Below are 21,614 nucleotides of genomic sequence, written 5' to 3'. Positions count from 1 at the left end.
CTTTTCATTTAAGCCACAATATACAAAATGGACTTCATTTATTGCCAGCTGTCATTTTAGAAAAGTCAGCGCAGCACAGTGTCCTCTGGAAGTGAACTCTTCCAGAGGACACCGCGCTTGATAAATAAGAAGAAAGTTCTTTAAGATGGAAAATAAAATGTGAAAACCATGCTAAGCTCATCTGTTTCCCCTTATACACAAACTGTGATGAGTCACACCGTACTGTAATTCTGGGACTCAGCTTTCTGTGCGCATTGAAGCTGTTGTCACAAAGGTCGCTTTCATAAATGTGCTGCTGCACCTTTCCTTTTAATTATTTTCACTGGGTTTGTTACAGCAGGTGCACAGCTCCTCCAAATTCATATTCCTGAACAAAGGAGGGACCGAATGTGGGAAGGAGAGGACATTTAAACAACAAAAGAGAAAATGGTAAAAACCGAGGAGAAGCTGATTTTACTCATCTTAAAGCACCCTTGGTTACATTATCGTCACAGGACAAAGAGAGACTAGCAGCACCTGGACGGAAGAAAGCAGCTTCTAATCTGAGAAACAACTGACTGAAGTCCTACATGAGAAACAGTCAAAGACAAAGAGGAGCTGCAGACCTGTAAAGCCACACCATACTTCTACATACATCCCTCACTGTAATTTGTCTTCATGTCATTCATACAACCATACACGTACAGAAGGTTTACCCGGTGGACATTTACGGGTCACTGAATCAAAACAGGTTGCAGCATATGATAAATCCATATAATAAAAAATAGACTGGTTACTACTTGATGTAACTGATCCAAATGTGGAGAAAAATGCAATATAACAGTGCAAGAAACATGCAGTTGTCACGTTTTCTGTATATTTGCTGTGTCTGTTGTTGTGGCCTGAGCTCACTGTATTATTCACATGCCCACTTCATTGTACTATAACATACTCCTCTAAAATCTACCCCCAACTTCTTTCTGACATTCCCTGCCCTTCCCGTGAACCCACGCTAAAAACCTCCCGATGTTTATGTTTACATTTATGTGTCGTCTCCCCCTCTGTTACATCACTCATGTGTCTGTGTGAAACAGTCTGTTGTTGGTGAAATCTTCTGCATTGTGCTACGTGTGGTTTTCCCCTGCTGCGACATAATTAACACGACTCCTCTGCTCAAGATGAGATCTGCCTCAGATTGTGATTTTGACTTTTCTATGACTCCGGCTGATTCAACCCAACGACAATATTGCCTTGCTACAAAAGACGTGTTTGACCTGAGACGGAACAAAACACTGTTGAATCCACTGAGCACTGTTAACCTTGAAAACAGGACTTTGGTGGCACAGAAGTCGGCATCAGTGGAATAAATCCTCGCAGAATTAAACCTCCTCTGAAATAATTACGCCTTGATGTTATTTTCGTGAGCTCTATTTTTGGATCTGAAAGCTTTAGCTGTACAAAAGTTTACATTGTTGTTGTAATGAACTGTTTTTGCACATACTAAGTGTATGTGGGCAATTCTGCAATGTCAACGCAAGAGTGAAAAGCACACACAGGCAAGCAGGAAAGAGCTTCATGTGTAGCAGGGCAGCACTGCATACACTGGGAGTGAGGGTGCGTAAATGTGGTTCCTGCAGTGACAACAGTGGACACATTTCTACCATTGCACAGTATATACCATCATACCGCCCCACTTTATACTGAAGTAACGCGGAAACTGTCTCCATCATTCATCCACTCATCTTTGTCTGTAATTCTGACCACCAGTGGGTGTCGAAGGGCTTGAGCAAATCTCAGCAAGCATCGGACACGAGGCATGACATCCCCAGACAGGTGTAGAAATATGAATGTGTGGATGACGCTCTTTACTATCATAACAGAGAAGCGACGTCCATTTTTGAATGGAAAAGCATTCTCCGTTGCCAACAATAGTAAACCTTTGTTTGTTCAAGATTCAAAGGGATGGCACACACAAGGTCAACGCTGTTGTTGACTGGGGAGAAACATTGTTTACCTTACATAATTGGTAACACTAGCCAGCAGTGAGTTTGAAAGAAAGATGGTTCATGTGCAGATTCTCCCCAGGTGTGCTGCCTTATCTCTACCTCTGGGAATTAAATCTATAATAGCACCAAGAACACAAAGATATTGTCTTTGATGGAGCTGTTGGTGACTTTCTCTGGCAGGAGAAAAATGAGCCATTTAGCTGGCCAGTGCAAGGTTCCACAGGCCATGTTGGACTAGAAGCACCAGAAGCACAACCAGTGACTTAGCTCTGCCCTGCAAGTACTGATAGTTCATTTGGAGCCCCTGTGTATCTGTGCCAGATTGTAAATCCAGACCAATTAGTGTCACCCCGACAGATGAGAACATGGAGCAACACCTTTCTGTCTTAAGGACCCTCTTCTCTCAGCTGCTCATAATGCAATTAATTAGAAAGCCCTTCTTTAATTAGACAGCACACTGGCCCTGATTGAAATTAGGCTTATTGGGTGAGCGTCTGCACACAACACACACACACACACAGCCAGAGACTATAGTGCGTGCATGTGTACACAAAGATAACACTACAGTATTTTGTGTGTGACCGGGCAGCATGCGTGAAAGAGCTGAAGGGATGTGAGGTTTTGATTGGCGGGACTGTTGGCATGGTGAGAGGCAGGCGTATGTGAAATCTCCGCCGTGCAGCTTCCTGGTTTTAGCCGTGTGACCTCCAAACAGTCCAGACAAGCAGAGCCGCGGGCTACAGCAAGCTAATCAAAAACAGCGAAGACCAAACAAGACTACCTCTTTCAGACTGTCTCAAAATAACAGGATTATAGTTTATCTCTCACCGGCAGTTATTTGATGCTGGTAGCATTTAAATTACATTCCATCATGAAACATCCAACCAGACAAAGAGAGCAACTATAATTCCAGGTAGGGCCAGTGTGACACAGCACAGAATAGTTTTGGAGCATTATTGCAAAACTAGAGACGACAGGTAATTTTAATCTGTGTCATGGTGGTAGTGAGGTAGCACTGTCCGCACCTGGAGGCAGGCTGCTTCTTTTCCTCTTCTTGCCATTCTCAGCAGCGTTTTCCAGGGAAGGACACTCACTCAGCAGTGGTCCGTTTGAGCTGTTGAAGTGGAGAGGGTCGCCGCCGATTGTTGGGTCAAAGGGCAGAGAGTTGAGCCCTAAAATTTAAAGCAAAAACCAGGTTACATGAGACAACACAGCAATGTGTACTGTCTTTTCAAGAGTCTTAAAGGTCTAAAGATTTTGCTTTCCTATTGCATAACATGACCATTATCAACATATGTGCAGGGCGTTGACAAAGGTGTTAGTTAAATATCATTAACCCATCAAACGCTCCATAAAAGTAATGCTTAAAATCTGCCTTCTGATTCATTTTATTGAAACAGGCCATGCAATGTTGCAACTCAACTCAATGGGGTGGTTTCCTTGTTCCAGACTAAGTTAGCATGGTGGAAAATGAATGTCTTTTGAGAAAAATAATTGTTAAGACTCCTAACTGGGCCAAATGACTTTCGAGTACTGATATTTTTTGTAATGCTGTGCAGTCACACGGATAACAAAACAGATTTTTTTTTTGCTCCCTCTTATCAAAACGTAAAGCAAAGACAGATATCGTCTGAAATAACAATGTGAAGATATCTGATTAAAGGTTGAAGTCGTCGGATAGAGTTCGCATTTCCCGACCGGTCGTGTCCAAAATATGAACAACAAAGAAAAAAGAACTTGAAAAACCAAAAGAGGCTCTGAGTCCCAATGAAATATTTCTATCTTGAGATGCTGGCCTGAGTTTCAAGATCTTACCTCAAATGTATTATTAATGTGGGCAGACTGTCTACACACACACACACACACACACACACACACACACACACAGACGCACACTCATGAAAATATAAAAGACTCTGGGCTTTAATGCAAATCAACCAAATCTGCCTAATGGTTTCGAGGCCGTATTCTGTTCTGGAAATACTTTCATTTTCACCTACTCATTTTCTTTTATTCTGTTCCCTCACCTCAGACTCAATAGTCTGACAGAATAGAGCAATAAATGAAGTCACATCCTTGAGTAATGGTCACAACAATAATGGAGAAGTTATTTCCAAACCCCAAGGAATGACAGGCAAATATGGTCGAAAACATCGGCTATTGTCCCTCTTATGAGAAAATTTAGGGAAATATATGCTTGTTTGTTTATACCGTAATTCTGAGGAGAGCGTGGAAGACATCAGTTGCATCCTAATGTGGAATCCATATCAAAACACCTCGTGTTTTTCAATGCAATACAATAGATCTGGATTATGGTGAGGGAATCCTTCTCTCTCAGGCCCTGTCAGCTTTATTGATCACTCACAGGAGGAGGAGACACAATTTTCTGGTATCAAACTCAGTGCTGTTTATCTCAAAACATGCTTTTGTATGCTTGGAGGTTTATTGTCCTTTGCATTGAACTGTTTGTGTGACAGAGTGACTGATATAATTTTTGTCCCTCACAGATCTCAGACATGATAATGATGGCGACAATCTTTGAATTTTTCATCTGAAAAATTGCATAATTGATGTAATTGTGGCATCGCAATGAAAGGTCAGAATCGTCCATTCAAATGTGATCTCTATGCGTCCTTTTGAGATTAAAATCTATCTCTAGGGATAATAATTTCCAGTCATTTTTATCAATAAGAAAAACTATTTAAAAATGTACCATTTGCAGGATCAATGTTAGTTGACCCATTTAGTTCTTTTTGTACATTGTACATTTTTGCCCATTTTTCTCTTCGCTGTCTATACACAAAGGCACTTTCAGAGCTTCAATTGTCACAAAAGAAGCTCATTTATAGCAACTACTGTGAACGGTATCATCTTGCAAAGGGAAACAAAAAAAACTTTGGAGGTACCTTGAGGCAAAATCGAAGTAAAAATTGGTGAAAATCTATACAAAAGATAGTACTGTAACCAGATCTGATGCAGCAGAGTTTTATTTATGTCTCCAACATACACAGTGAAACTCTTCGGTGGAGGAACAAACACGTACCTTCATTCTTCATTTAAATTCAAAAAGGAATAACTGTATTTACTGACAATGAACGTTTATCCCACCTGTTCCCGATCGACAAGCATCCTGTTTGCTTCACGGTCAGGTCTGTATTTATATTTTGCTGCACGTTGTCTCAAACTTCAGATTTCAATTCATCCTTCATTCATATTGCGTCCATTCACACCTGTATTTGTGTGATTATGAACAGAAGAATATGCTAAAATCAGATAATGTTTTCGGTTCTGACGACTGGCCCAATGACCTGTTTTGGGCTTTTTTTTTTTATAGATGGCATGTATACTCGTGCTTTGATCCGTCCTCTCCGTCCCTTTTTTTCTTTCAGTGTACCTAATGCACATCAGGATGCACAGAGAGTTGCCACAGATGCTGACGTGAGATTGGCTTCATGCATTTATGGATGCGGCCCAACCTCTAAATCACTGTTATGTCTCATTCTATATATTGGACAAGACCAGGCCTATAATGTGTTTACAAGAGATTTTAATAGCCACCTCCATTCAGCTGAGTCTCTTCCCCATTCACTATTAGACAAGGACAGATGGAGCCTTTCTCTGCACGGTCTCTCACCAGTCTGCCTTTGTGTTTCCATATGTTTTTGTGGGTTTTTTCTGTATGCACACATGGCATGTTTTCATGTAAGTACATCTATCTATCTATCTATCTATCTATCTATCTATTATGCTTTTGTCACCTCTGCACCAATCTGATCCATTCTGTCTTTCTGTAATCTGAATTTGGTGGTGCGTTTTTTCTGCAAACTTTCAAAACAATCGATGCAGCAGAGGGTTGATGGTCTCTCAGAAACAGTAATAAAGCTTTCCTTTATACCTGTACAGCACAAATGAAAAACCAGACTGGGAATACCTCAAATTTATGGGAATTACAGCAAATTAAAGGGCCACGGGTGCAAAGTCTGCATCTGCAGGCTGTCTACAAGGACTGTTGATATTAGAAGTATTAGTCAACAATAACATGTTTGCCTGCTAGAGCTAATAGTTACAGTGAAGTCATATTTTTCAGTTAGGGAGAAAAAAGGCAACAATTACAATGTGTAATGAGGTGTGTAGCACTCATGATGCTAGCCAGCGCCTGAGCACAGTCTCTGGACATGTCAATTTGTCCAGGTTATTTTTCCACTTTAGGGGACTGACGTCACAAGCATAATCTCATCACAGCGCAGAATAATCTGGAAAGGGATCTAGAGCAGAATATAGTTTTAGTGGGATGAATAGATCAGCATGGCAGGTGGAGTGGGAACAGTGTTCAATACCGGCCACTCAGCTCCTCTAGTCCTCTTTAAAAGCAACACACAGTTTCCTAATGGACTACATGCTCAAGAGTCCAGAGCAGTGCAAAATGTACAGCAGCTAAAATAAGAACATACAACACCTAAAATGACCCTCTTTAAGCTGAAATAACACATTTGAGGTTTTATGCAAAATGATGCAAATATTTTAGAAGAAAATGACTTAACTGCATTTAGGCAACAACTTAGTTTACATCAGTATTGCTCACATTAGCACACGTTAAAATGTGTTTTCTTTACTCTCTATAATTGTATTTGTTGTGTTTTTTTCTTTTTTATTTGTTTTTTGCTGTTTCTCTTTAGTAAAGTGATTAAAAATGTTACGTTTATGTTGCTATGAGTATTGGATTATTCCACAAGAGTTCTAACAATGTAACTCAACGCACTCATTCATCATCATCATTTTGATGTGTACCTTACACAACAAACTACTTCCTCAAATTGGTTTTAGGGCTGTGATGTAATTATTTTCATGATTAATTGGCCAGGAAAAATTAGCCAATGTTTTTTCCAGACAAAGCCAAAGATATTCTGTTTACAATTACATAAAATGTTGAAAACCAGTAAATCCTCACAGCTGAGAAGCTGCAGCTGTTTGGCGTTTTGTTGAAAAAGGACTTTTAAAGAATAAAGTACTGCACCAATCAAACATTGCACTGCAGTAACACTGTCCAACTCAAAATGGACAGTTTAAGAAAAATGGATGAAAATCAATGCAGTAGCATATCGTCTTCTTCCTTGTCAAAACCTGGTGCCTACATTACCCACAATGCAACCTAACTGCTGACAGTTGAGTCAAGGATACGGATGTGTTATGCACATGGCGGATACTGTAGCTCTGAGCTGCTAACCTAAACGAGATGAGGAGTGGTCTACAGAGGTCTGGTAGCTTCTAACCTCACAGCTCCAGACATTTTTCATCTTCAAACTTGTAGTTTTCAGACTCAATCAATTCAGCAATCCATTTATCAGATTTGGCACAGCTCCCTCTGGAGCCACAAAAGGCTTTACACAACGTTTTTTTCACATATGCACTCGCACTCCCCAAGACCTGTTAGCAGGCACTGACGGGCAAAGTTGGTGTAATGTCCCTTTAATCGATAATCAAAATTGCTGCTGGTTATTTTCCTGTTGACAGCTTTAATGTTTAAGCGACTGATCCTTTCAGTTGTAAAATTTCTATCAAGGTGAGACGGGGAAAACTCAAGAAAAGGGATTTGAGTGAATTACAGGCATCCATGTGTGCTTCTCCTCTCACTAAACGAACCAAAAACACTTTTCTGGACTTGAGAGACAGTCTCAGCGGAAAGAGGCAGAAACACGGGTGCAATTTCATGCCAAAATGATTACTCAAATTGCAGCACGGCACCTGATAGGCATAAACACCATCGCAGCTGCGTCACTTGACTTCACGTTTACCCTATAAACACACAAATTATTAGAAAATGAGCAAATCAAAGTAAAATGAAACACCTTCATTTTTGCAGGTACTTCTGCTCTAACCATCACCTGAGCGCAGTGGTGCCGTAATCTGGAGTGTGTGACACCAATAACATGTTTACCTTCAGTCCCCTCTGCAAACACTGTTCTTCAAATTGACTCTGCTGCTTCCCCTTTTGGAAAACAGAGTCCTTATCAAAACTCTCCTCTGACAGTACATGTGAATATTAATGCAAATATTCATGCATGCTTGAGCCTGCAGCTGTATTTCTCCCCAAAAAGTCCTCCACCTCTCTGCTGTCTGTGTAACGCAACTGTCTGGGGTTACATCAAACACACCTACGCATACCCTTTCACCGACTGCATCAGTCTGTCTTTCCTGAGGTGTCTACAGCCCATCAACATCCATCTGTCTGGGATTTCACTCTCTCTCTGTGGTGCGGCATGACAGACCAAGCAAAGTGTCAGTTCCTCTTCTGCTGCTGATGTGATATTACTGCTGTCAGTCTACAGGCTGATCTTTGTCAACTTTTTATCCAAGACATTCCAAAGCACAAAAAGAGGAAACACAAGAGCCGAAAGATCAGAGCTTGTGAAAGGAGAGAAAGGAAGAGAGAGTCCGCTTGCAGACAGCGGCGCTGCTAGAAATTCGAGGCCTCAAAACATGTAGGAATGCGGGCCCCACCCTGATGTAGCTGAACATCAAATACCAAACCTTCGCCACTAAGCAATCCATGGAAAGTTGTTTTTATTTACCCTACTAGCTGTACTGTACATGTTTGTGCATTGTGTGGATGTGTTTTTCTTTTCCTTGCATCTGTGTCCAGATGTATTTTTTCTCCTTTGGCCTCAACATGAACTACCTTCGCTGCAAGGCCACCATGACTAGAGGTGGGCAGAAATATTCTTCCAGGGAATCACAATCACTCTAAAAGGGAGCAACATGAGGTTATGGTGGTATGCAGCCAGACCCAACATACATTTGTTCAATAGCATTATGAGCAATTAGCAATTTTTAAAAGTGACGTCTCCATTCAGAGTATTTTTATACCGCATGCAGTATGATTCACGAAGTTATACTGTGACTACAAATGACAGGACCGGGTTGAAAAGAGCACATTTAATGAATCATTCATGCAGCAACGTACATTCAGAGGGCTTCCAACTAATTTTTTTTTTTAATGTCAAAAGTTCACTTAAAGCAGCTCTAATCAATATCTTGATATTAATAATGGATCAAATGTGAAACGTAATGTAATGTGAAAGGGGTTACTCGCAGTGGGGAACCCACAGAGAATTATTATTCAACTCTACAGTTCCCTTCAGCTCTACAGAGAGTTTTAGCATCTTTTAGCAATTTTCTTTACTTTTCCTGGCCTGAAACTTTACTTTGATTCACTCTCACTGTTCTCAGCAGCATGGCCTCCAGTCACAGCAGGCAGCTCTGTTTTTCAGCAAAAAAAAAAACTCCCCACAAAATGCAAAATTGCAAAATAACTCCAACTCTATCAGCACTATCTTTGTCTGTGCAGGTAGAAGCGGATATGCATTTACTGGAGAGAGACACACTAAACTTAATACAGAGTGAACTGGCCAGCAAAGAAAACCACTTGAGCCACCAATCATTAAAAAACATCATGTCATAGTAATGGATCTAAGCTGGCTAATGGGTAGGACAGATCCGTGGACAACACAGGATCATGTCTGCTGAATATGATATCCCCTTTTATCAGTAATATGAGTCAATGTCAGACTACGAACACAGACACAATTCAAAAATCATTAAAAAAAAATGGAGCACTTCAGCAGCCACAGCTTGTCTTTATTTGTCAGTCCTGAAACATGCAGCATAAGCAAGACAAAGACTCTATAGCCAGCAGCTCTCTGAGGCTGAACTCAAGCACAGCGGTGCTTTGAGCTAAATGCTAATTCATTCATCATGCTAGCATGCTCACAATGCGTGTGTTGGCATGCTAAAATGTTCTACTTAAAACTGAACACTGAGATATATAAAAGGTAACTCTTTGTTTCTAAAAATCAGTTTTGCAGTTATTTAGCTACAAACCAAAGTACTGGACAAACAATGAATTTGACCTGATGATGGTGCTCGATAATAAGTCAGTGATTGCCAAAGTCATTACAATTGATCCTGATATTGACATGAATGTCAGCATCAAATTTCATGACAATCCATACTTGTTGAGACGTTTCACTCAAAACTGCTACAAAGGGCAACATGTTTGACCTCTAATGGCTCTGATCTGATTTTGTGAACCTATAAGTAAATAACTGTTAATGACATTGACAGAGTGCAACATATGGTAGCATCGCCCCCCCATTTCTGTCTAGCTTTTGAAGATCTGAGTGAAGGTGGGTCCGTTCAAACATATTCTATTGTACAATATATTAACACCTACAATTTAACTAGTGTCATATGATGTCACCATGAGGACTAGAGCTGAAACAAGTACTCGATTAAACAATCAGTCATCACCAGAACATTAATTAGCAGCTATTTTGTAATCATCTGAGTCACCATCCATTTATTTTCAATGATGGTAGCTGGATATGAAAGGAAGCCCAAACATCCTTCTCCCTAGCCAGCTGCTCCAGGGAGACCCCAATACTGTCCAAGGCCAGATGGGATAAGTAATCCCTCTAGCATGCTCTGGGGTTGCCCTGGGGCCTCTGCCCACTTGGACAGACCTCTAAAGGGAGGTGTCCAGGAGGCATCTTTATCAGATGCCTGAACCACCTCAACTGACTCTTTGCAACATTAAGGAGCATCGAAACAAGCTGCCCTCAGCTGTCTGGGCTCCTTACCAACATCTCTAAGGGTGTACACAGGCACAGGGCGAAAGGAAACTGCCTGTATCCGCAACCTCATTCTTCCGGTCACTACCCAAAGCATACAACCTTAAGTGGAAGTTGGAAATTAGATGGACAAGTAACTCGAGGTCTCAAGAGCTTGCTCGGTCTACGCTGAGAGACAGTCATGTACAGTTCGAACCAACCAGTCCAGGGTTTTCTAGCAGAGTGCCATGGTCTCAGACTTCGCACGCAGCTCCAACTTCCTCTTCCTCTGAATATTTTCTATATTTCTCTGTTTTATACAATTGCGAAATCAATGTCTTTGGCATATCTTTTGCACTGTTGTTGGCAATTTGAACACCTGCCTCTAGGTTCTAGGAAACTGAGATGGGCATTTTTTACTTTTTGTCAAATATTATAAACAATTCATTAGAAATGCAAGAAAATAATTGGCAGAGTAATCCATAATGAAAGTAATCACTAGTTGCATCCCTTGGACCACATCTTGACCAAACAGCCTTTAGATCCGATTCGCAGAATGCCCTCATGAAGAACTGAATTTTTCATCACTCTAACAACTTATTTGGGACACAACATCCCACTGCACTCAATCCATGGATCTGCAAGCATAGAGGGTTTATTCCTCTCCATAGCTTTTCCAAAGCTACAGAGTGAAAAAATGTTGTTTTTTGGGCACAAAACCAATCAATGCAGCACTGAAGCATGTTGAAGGAAACAGTGTCAGTTCATCACATTATTACACTCTCTACACTCTCTATTACACAATTATTTGTAATTCCACATTGCAACATGTTTTCTGCTACAAAATCTGTCTACTAGGTGAAACCCTGTGTTTTGGAGTAAATTAACTGCGTATGTACATTAATGGCTGAATCCTGTTGTGAACGTATGAACATGCTGAACAGCAGAAAACTGGCACACATTAGCAGGTGAACTTGTGCAGTCCGGTCAGCCACAGAAAAACAGATTACTGTGTTAATCCATCTGAAGCAGACGAAGATCCACTTCCAGAGACGTAACATATTAACACATAAATGAACGCATTTGATTTGTTTTCTTGCATAACTTTCCATTGAACCTCTGTGCTTATTTGTCCATGCAGCTCAGAGGATTTGACTGCTATGACAATAAAAAAAAAAAAAAAATCAAGGACAGCGGAGGAATTTGAATGAATGCATGAACGCAGGCTTCTCTGCACTGGTGTTTGAAAATATGAGACAGAACATGCTTTATGCAGCCCCAATCCTCATAAATATCCACCATGCATCCTTTTAAGCCCAGTTCAATCACCACATACATTCTCTTGGTAATGTAGGCCCAAAGATAATTATATGTTTTGCCATACAGGCACATATCAGGATGGGATGCAGGGAGGAAAGAGCTGTCAACACAGACTTCCCTAAAAGCTTGATTTTACAGTATTTCTGTGATGAAAATACTGAATAATGCACAGCAGCAGGCACATACACTATTCTCTCAACCACCAAAACCTTCTGCAGCTACTTTTTTTCCTCAAAGGAGTAATTTGTATTTGCAAGGTTTCAGCTTGTACTTGGCCTTTATGTTTCAGTTAATAAGTGTTTCTTTTGTTTTTAAATACAGACACCATGTCCTTGCCTATTATCAGTCTGTGTTCTACCCTCATTCTTCACCATTATGAAGACTGCTCTGAAATAGAACCCATTATGAACCCCAGTCTCCTTGCTCATGTGGAAATGGTAGTTACAATAGAGTTGTCTGTACAGAAACACTTTTTCAGCAAGGTAATCATATAACTTTAAAACTCATTAATTAGAAATTAATTTCTTTGTATATCTTGAGAGATTGACAGGCATAATTGCATTTCACAAAGGGACATGATAATAGGATATTACCTTGGACTCTCTATCCACTGGGACTTAGCACTTTATTTCAATCCTAGTTTAGAGAAAGGGCAATAAATTAAAATTTTTCAGGTCATCTCTAATCAGCAAATTGTCTGAAAGCTACTTCTTCCAACAAGTTCCTCTGAGGGGTCACAACCTTTAATAGAGGGGCTGAAATGAAACTCAGCCATCTATAACCTTTCTGTCATCAGCTGAATTAGCTGCTTCCTGCCCTCTGAACAAAGATATCCGGGCAGAGGGTGACAGAGCCAATCACAGTCGTGCTTTTTACAAAAATTATATCGGTCATAAAGGCCGTAAGTCACACTCGGTCACAGCTGAGGGTTCAGGGTGCAATGCAACCACTCACATTAATCTACTGGCTGATAGCCCATTCCCAGGCTGGCTCCTATTGGTCATATTGAAGTGACACATTTCTGGTTGTGTCATGTGCTCCAAGATTAGCTTCCTGTCACCAGCAGCAGCTTTGTTCCCATATCTGGAAGTTTGCCCATGAAACTGCGTCATAAGACCTTTAAGAGTCTCTAGGTGAGAAGACCTACTGACAGATCTGTCAAACACTGGAACAAGCCATCGCTCTATTCATAGCCTGGACTGTCCGGCACAACGACGCAGCATTGTTTGGCAAATGCTTGCCTGTAAAATCAAGGTAGGCATACATGCTGAGTGATAGATGACCACAGGAGATGAATAAACAAGGTGTCTGACTGATTCGGCTTAGCAATACTGCAGCTGGTTTGGTACACTGGGCACGTGAGGCATTCTCATGAGGATATTAACCTGGCTTTTCACTTGGTACCTGACTATTTTTAGCAGCAGAAATAATAAGAGGGCAAATTCACACAGTTAAAAAAACACATTGCTATTATCTCAGACCCCTTCCTAGAGATTTAAAAACACAGAAATGACCTGGCCAAAAAATTAACTCCAAAACAAAGTGGAGTTCTTAGAAAAAAAAAAAGGTTTCTTGAATTTATGTCCTCACAGACCTCCAGTCAGCCCATGTGCTCTGTCTAAAAACACACCTCTGATGAATCTATCAGGCATTTAGGCTCCAGATGTATAAATGCAACCAGATGGACAGCCTTCATCCAGTGCATCTCAGCACGGCGGGCTACTTTCTGCGTGCCACGACCGATGAGGACATGTGAAAGAATATTTATCAATAGTTTCTCACTCTGCCCACACAACATCTGCCTCTAGTGAAGACATGAAAGGCCTGGATATTCAGCAAATGCAGACATACAACAAATAAACAGGAAGGAAAACACAGCTATGAAGCTAAGTACAGTGATAAATGTAAAAGTTAGGAAGTACTAATGGCATGTCTTTTTTACTTTCAGTGGAGCTTTACACCTGTGACTACGGGAAAGAAAGTCAAGTTTATGGTCTGGTGGAATGAGCTGACTTTGAGATTAGTACTACAGCTTCTCCAGGTGATTTCTGCTCTTCATATTACTGCTTATATAGGCTGTGCCACTAACCCAGTGGCAAAATGTATTCAGCCAGTTTAAATACACAAATACCTGTTCTCCTTCAGGGAAACAAAAAAAAATGAAAAATGAAGTTGCTTTAAACCTTAAAGCTGCTACCATAATAATATTTTTATACTAACAACAACCAAATGACTGTTTCTGGAAGGGGTTGATCGTAGAAACGAACCCATAATCATCAATAATCACACTTTTTTTCAGGTTTTACTCTTCGTACCTACATACAGTGGAAAAGCATTGATAAACCACAAACTGATAAACATATTGGAACATTTAGCTACTAAGAGACACATATTTCCCTCAAGCATTGGCGGAGAGCAAAACAGAGCAACAAGGAGAGTGAATATTTGATGAGTCATCACATGGAAAGACACACGACTCCAAACGAATGCAACTTTGTTCTGCACGTGTAAAATGTGTCAATAAAAAAAAACTGCCAGTGTGTTCGTCCTATCTCCTTAAAAGGTGGTAATGACTGTATTGTGTTTACAGTTTGTTTATGGTGCCACCAAGTGGCCAAAATTATTGCAGATTCAAGATTCCCTACAACCTACTTGCATCTTTTGGTCCTTCCAATGACATTTTTGCAAAACCAATTTAATAAAACGAGAGGATGCACCCGTTGATAATGTGGTCAATGGACTCACCTTTTAACAGATACAGGTTAGCTGCACTGGCAAACAAGCAGCACAAAGTTCACTTAGTTATCCGTGCAGATGAGCAACTGGCAGTAAAAAAACAACGGTGATACCCATCTCTGGGCATAACAGTGTTTTTTCTGCATGCCCTCTAAGACGTGTAATGTAAGACAGCCAATCACTGACACTGACAAGGCTTCCGTCTGTGTCAAAATTTGGTACAGACTGACATCTTTTGACACTCGATAGGATCGGAGCAGTTCAGTCAGTGCCACGAAAGGATAAAAGTTTGGGTCCCAGCCCGACAGAGGAGAGTAAAATGGTGGGATGACAGTAAACAAAGGTCCCTGGATGCTACCACCATGTGGTCAGCATGCGAAACCCCAGGCCAGGACGTCCAAACTTGTATCAAGGTCTGCTCTAAACAGGACGATGCTGAAAAGTGTCTCTGTGTCATGAAGGCTTGAAGAAGTGACTATGCAGAGTACGGTATCCATGGTGACTCCATAACCCGTGGTGACAGGTATCTGTTGGCAGTGGCACCAGCTGCTGTTGTTCAGTTTGACTGTTTCCACAGAGATCGAACGCAGAAACACTGAAGATCTCAGCTGCACCAGCTGTCAACTCTATGTTGTACACACACAGCGAGGCTGCATGAGGCACATTACACACACAGTCGCTCTCACATACAGAGATGTACACACACTTGAGCATGCAACAAAGCACACTGATCCACACAAGAACACACAGGCATACATAAACACAAACACACGCCCACACGCTCTCTTTGTTGTGTCTGTATCACACTCAGCCACATGCACTGTTGCATGCAACAGTGAAACAGCCACACATCTTCTACGCCAGTAGTGACGACTTATCAAATCGACACCTTCCTGTGAAAATAGGCTTAAAGGAGACAGTGAAACCATTTGGCCTGCTTTCCTATAAACTGTGCTTCGCGCGGACTGTTTGTTAACATTCTTGTACAAAGAGGCCAGTGGCAGATTTTATGGTATCAGGCCATTTATTGAGAAAGCAGAAGCTGTGTGAATGAGATTGCTGGTGTGAGACTGCCTCATTTGTACAGCTTTAGCAGAAGTAAAGAGTGGAGAGAGATCTAGAGAATACTGAAAAGGCTTCTGTTTTCATTGACAATATAACATAGAGCCTATTCACTGTTCTGTGATATGGAGATACTGAACACAAACAGGGCAGAAGAAACAGGAAGGAGGTATTATCTTAACAAAGAAGTTGTAAAAACTGAAAACAGACACCTAATAGTTTAATCCAAGACCACAAGGGGATTCTTATGAATCTTTCATAAACTCATTAATGAAGGTTAATGAAAAGGAAAACATAGTTGTAGTGTCAGGACATGGCAAAATGTAATAAATCCCCAGCTGAATGACATTTAAAAATGAGGCTTCTTTCACAAAATATCACTATGGGTCCTATTCAGAACGTATGATTTTTACTTTTTAGTATTACCCAGATAAAAAAATATTTTTGGCTACTTATACGAGTGGTACCACATCCCCGCTGACATTCTACATTTATAATGTCACTTTCTGTTTGATATTTTACATCACCACGTGCAGATTTTCAAATGTCTTACTTCATTCTCATGGTCTGGACACATTATGCATATTTTCAGAAGCTTTTGTTTTGGATTTGCTACAAGTTCACTTTGATAACATCTTTGCCACATCCTGTGCTTTTTTCATAGTTATATGACGCAAATAATGCACAGCCACACGAATGTGGATGCTACTGTTAAACGGGCTTCCTAAAATAGCAAAGTTCAGATCTCTCCTTCATTAATAGGTATCTGCAATCCATCCATACACGTGCATGTTTGCTTATAGGGTGAACAAGAACAGAGTGCATTCAGACCAGAATCATGTCATCAGTATTCATTACATCGGTGACAAGGAGAAAATTCCTTCTCAGCCCCCTTCTGTCATTCCCCCAGTCCTCAGGGAATCCACTGAAGGTTAATTTATTTAAATCCTCCATCCACTCATCTCTATTCCATTAAACTCTACTAATAAATCTTTGGTTTGCCATGTAATCTGTTTTCTACTGTCAAAGGCCCAAGCCTCAGCTGTATTTTGCACGCATGCTTGTGGATGTGCGCTCAAAAATAAAATGGCGCCAGATAAGGTCATGTTAAAATCATGTTCAATGTGCGTGTATGTGTGACAGAGTCTGCAGACATGTGTGAAACTGTGCACAGACATCTGCCCTTTGAATGTGGCCAAAAAGCCTGGTTTAATTAATCTAAGTGCAGCGCATGGTGGGGGGCAATAAAATCAAGAGCCCTCTCAGAGCCCTGTGCTGCTCGAGTGTCCCAAAGGTCCTGTAAAGTCTAAGCCCGTGATCTGAAACAAAATTTCCCATCTGCCCTCTCCTGTTTTCCTCTTATAATAAAGAATATGGTCATACCTCTCTGGTCATGATAGCAACTATTAGTCTGAGCTACAAGGGGACCTTGGCTATATGGACAAGCAGTGTATCATTATTACAGCATGTCATGTCAGCGTTACACAGATGCTGTTATGATAATGACTGTTAAAAAGCTCAGCTGTTGGTTTATAGCGGGTGAAGCCATTTGCAGTCTGTTGGAGAGGACGTCTCATTGGAGTCAATGTGGTTTTTTGTGTTCAAGAGGATTTGTTAATGTTTGGCTCGGAGGAGCAGAGGAGTTATGGCCAGAAAACTGGCTCTGAGCTGTGTCTTGATCACTGGTACAGAGGTTCAGTGCATAGTGTGAGGCGTGTGGGTGTACACATGTAAGGGCAATTTCAGACGATACTGGCAAATAAGGTCCAGATGTAGGGAACAAAACTGTTTGCATTGTGCATGTAGACAAGGATGCGCAAGTGTGCAGGCGACATGATTCCACTGATAAACAGTTGGTGGTAATGTGCCAAGAACTGAAGCAATGTGCCAAAAAGGCAAGAAAAAAGAGGGCCACAAGGCAGCAAACGTGAATCTAAATGATTTAAAATATTCAACAAAATCAGCTTTGGAAATGGTTTATGAGGAGGGAGATAGATTTAACATCTTTGTCAGGCCTCAGGGATGGACAAGTTGCCATTAATGTAAACCTTTAGCCACCACAACTTTAATGACATCTGCAAATATTTGTACACAGTGACACGATTCATGAAAGCTATGGTGAGTTGGGATCCAACCTGTAGTCTGCCATGTCCCCTAACAAGACCAATGAGGTTACTAAGTGTAAATGGGGTTATATAATCTGATTCCGGTGTACGTAATTTACAGAAAGGGTGGGGAACCTCCAGCCTCCGGGTCATTTACAGCCCGCGAGAAAATAACATAAAACAGCGTGCTTTACATTCTTCAGAGTGGTCCCTGAATGCAACACAAAATGAATGCATCGAGGCGCCTGTCAACAAAATGTAAGCAGATGCAGAGTAATGCACTTTTAAAAGAAAGTGACTTTTTTTTTCAGTTAAAGGCAAGCCAGCATGCCTGGGATGAAGATCTTGAGCAGAGTTTGGATGACCAACAAGCAGCTTTAACAAGCCCTCGTTCTGACAGAGACAGTGTTATGCAGGCAAGTCTTGTGGTGAGCGAGCTAACAGCTAAGAAGCTGAAACCTCATTCAGAAGGAGAATTTGTGAAGTAGACCCTTGTTGTTGCTGTGGAGCTGATAGCACCAAACAAAGTAAAACTGTTCCAAACTGTCTGGAATAAAAAAAACCTGACGTGGAAACTCAGCGATGGCAAGTGTCTGTGCGATTTGGCCTTCGCATTATCAAGTACCTCTCAGAGCTGAACCTCAAGCTCCAGCCAGCTTCTCAGCTCTCTGCTTTCAAATGTGAAATCTTTTGAAGAGAAATCAAAGCTGTGGCAAGTGCAGCTGGAAAGAGGTAACACTGCAATTTCCTACTCGGCGAGAACAAAAGCCTGCTATGACATCTGAATATGCTGGTGAGTGAGGAAACTCCTTCAGGCACTGAGAAGTTTCAGGATATGAGAAGTAAAGAAAAGCAACTGAACATATTTGCTGCCGTTTAACGTGGAACCAGCTGATGAGCCTGACAACCTCCAACATGGAATCAGCTGCAAAGCAATGACAAACTACTGTGAGCAGCACCATCATCAGTGCATCTCTATTTGTCTCCTGATTGGTTTGGTTGGATGTTTTCTCAAATTTAAATGAGTAATACGAGAGTGTGATCAAAAGTCCGTTTTAAAATGCATGTTCTGTTTATCAATAAATCGTTAGTGACACCAAATATGCAGTTTAGCTGGAGATTGTTCACAGCAATCCTGTCCCATGGTAAATGTGAGTTTAATGTGGCTTATTTTCCTATCATTAACACTGTTATGGCAACATTAACTGCCGGTTTTGTCTGTTGAGCCTGGTCTGCTTCAGGCTTGTGCTGGCCCAATCACGAGGGATGTGATGTTAATTAATTGATCAGATGTTATTTTTGTTCTCGCTAATCGTTCCAGACCTCTGACCTTGATTAAACAAACAATGCGGACCTTTGAGTAATAATTGTGAGAATCCCTGATGTCGACAGAAGTCATGACCACTTCATGATGGAAAGCTGCCAGACCCCGACTGACACAAGCTTAATTGGACAACAGGTGTCCAGGCAATTTGTCACAGAACAACACATTCGAGTGAAAAACTTTTTCTAAGTGGAACACACAGTGTATTTCTTCTGCTTAAAAGCACCATGCTTTTAAGTCAAGCGAAAATGTGAACCAAACATGTCGAATATCCACTTTTAGCTTCAGAGACTGAATGAAGCTAAGCTAGCACGAAACACTACAATCACCATGCATCTCATATTACCCACCATACATGTAACACTAACCCTGAGCCATTTTTTCTCTCATTCTTCCTCTATTGCTGTGTTAACTGTTTACTTTCATCGATTTCTGTCACATCAGCCACACAGAATCTGTGCCATTGTCAACATTGAAAAGACTAAATTTAAAATATAATACAACTTCTAATGCTCATATTTATGCATCACTTCAGAAACAGAAGATTATTTCCATATGATGTGACTATCTCCATCATAAATCATAAAGGCCAAGCTACCAATAAATTACACGTTTTGTCCAAAAAACAACCAGAACCGCAAAGATATCCAGAATTTTACTCATGAAATGACTTGAGTGATTACCCAAAAGGGTCCCTTAAATTGTCTTATTAAAGACATAGGACCTGTAATAATTGGGACATTTTACAGTTGAAAAATGAATTTGTCAGTGCTTTCTGGTGCACAGCCAGGCAACAGCAATATATAACTTCATAATACAATACTCTTACTTATCAGCTGACTCAAAAAGTATTACTTAGTAGTTACTTTCTGTAATTGTTTTCTAGCAGTTTTTTCTAGAATGGTTTCTGGGAAATAACTCATAACACATAACACAACTTATAACAACTCCAACAGCATCCGCTGTGCCAAAATCACCACACAGCAAAGCACGACTCGTGTGAGTTTGACCAGCCCACCCTGCAGCATGCAAACAGCACATGTGCTGCTGTTGTTTGGGTTTGCCTTTACCAAAGTACTAATCCCCCTCTTGAGCATCTCTCCCTCTCTGGACCCTTCATGGCATTTCTCTTCAATCAGCCAGGAAGCACAATAAGCTTAAGTTCTTTTTTCCATATGAGTGTGATGATTACATATGATGGAATCTGAATCAGAATGAATTATAACCTCTGAGCGCTGACACAAGGGAGAGCTTTCGTGCCAAAAGCCTTCTTTCAAAAGAAGAGGCTTTCTCCTTTAAAGCTTTTCCAGTATGGAGTTAGTGAATAAGCCTGGGGAGAAGGATAGCCAGATGGCTGCTTGTCATTCACTATGAGCCTTAAATTCTGCAAACCTAGAGATGTGATGACATTTCAGATTCAAGGGTTTTATCATTTTATGTGTCCACTTGATTTATCGCTTTGACAACGACATATCACATCGTGAGTTAGACACTAAAAACAATGAACGAAAACAAACTGATTGTACACCACAGTGCAAGCAAGAAAATCGTAAATCAAGTGCAAATCAACAATTCACATAATTTTTTTAAGAACTGAGACAAGTGGACAATTAATTAATTAGTTTTTGATGAGCAATTCATTATTCAAGTAAAGAAATTCTCCCGTTGTTGTGTCTCTAATGAGAGGATGTTCATTTTTTTCCAGTTTTATATGATTGTAAATTAAAATATCTTTGGATATTGGGCTGTTGGTCAGACAAATCTAGATGCATGAAGATGTGAAAATGAGCAATTGTGATGGCCATTTTGCACAGTTTTCTGAAGGCTTACCAAATAATTCATTAATTGAATAGAAAATAATCAGCAGATTATGAAGCAGATAATGAAAATAGTCATTAGTTGGAGCCCCAGTCTGTCAAATGAATTCAGGAAACGAGGTTCCATATATAATATTGTTGCAGTTTAAACATGAAAAGCTTTCCTTCAGCATTAATTCAGCAGCTCTTGTTTATAAGTGAAATGATGATGTGCTGGCGTTGAACTCATCAGTGACTCTGTACCCAACCCAGCGGTGAGTGCACCTCAGTCCATTTGTGGACACGCAGACAGACTAAAGAAGCACAATCATTTCGTTGATTTATTCAGATGCCCTGGATTTTCAAGAATGCATGCCAAAGCGAATCACTGAGTCATTTCATGACAGCAAGAACAGAAGGCAGGCTGAATCATCATTAAAGGAGCTCTGCAACAAAGAGAAATAAACCAAGTGGTGTGTTGTACAGTGAATCAGAACTGCTGCAGGACAAACAGATGGCTTCCTTGCTGAATGCTTGTCCACTTTCTCCTCTGATTTTCTGTGATCAATTTTTAACATTTCAAATGCAAAAGTTTATCAATTGAACAGAAAAAACTACAGTAATGGAAAGTACAAATCAACAGTCAGTCTCAGGGTGCTGGTTTGGACAATAGACAGACG

At 40.6% G+C, this 21,614-nt stretch overlaps 1 protein-coding gene across 1 annotated transcript in view; it reads right to left on the bottom strand.

Annotated features, from left to right (window-relative positions):
- LOC143325904 (ecto-NOX disulfide-thiol exchanger 2-like) overlaps positions 1-21,614 on the bottom strand; it is a 154,221-nt gene that overhangs the window by 107,040 nt on the left and 25,567 nt on the right. The window contains exon 2 of the mRNA XM_076739279.1: positions 3,011-3,157. Coding sequence (XP_076595394.1) covers positions 3,011-3,157 — 147 coding nt within the window. The remainder of the gene's footprint in view (positions 1-3,010; positions 3,158-21,614) is intronic.

Source organism: Chaetodon auriga, chromosome 9 (assembly GCF_051107435.1).
Source record: "Chaetodon auriga isolate fChaAug3 chromosome 9, fChaAug3.hap1, whole genome shotgun sequence".
Classification (NCBI taxonomy): Eukaryota; Metazoa; Chordata; class Actinopteri; order Chaetodontiformes; family Chaetodontidae; genus Chaetodon; species Chaetodon auriga.
This window is presented reverse-complemented; position numbering and strand designations above follow the sequence as displayed.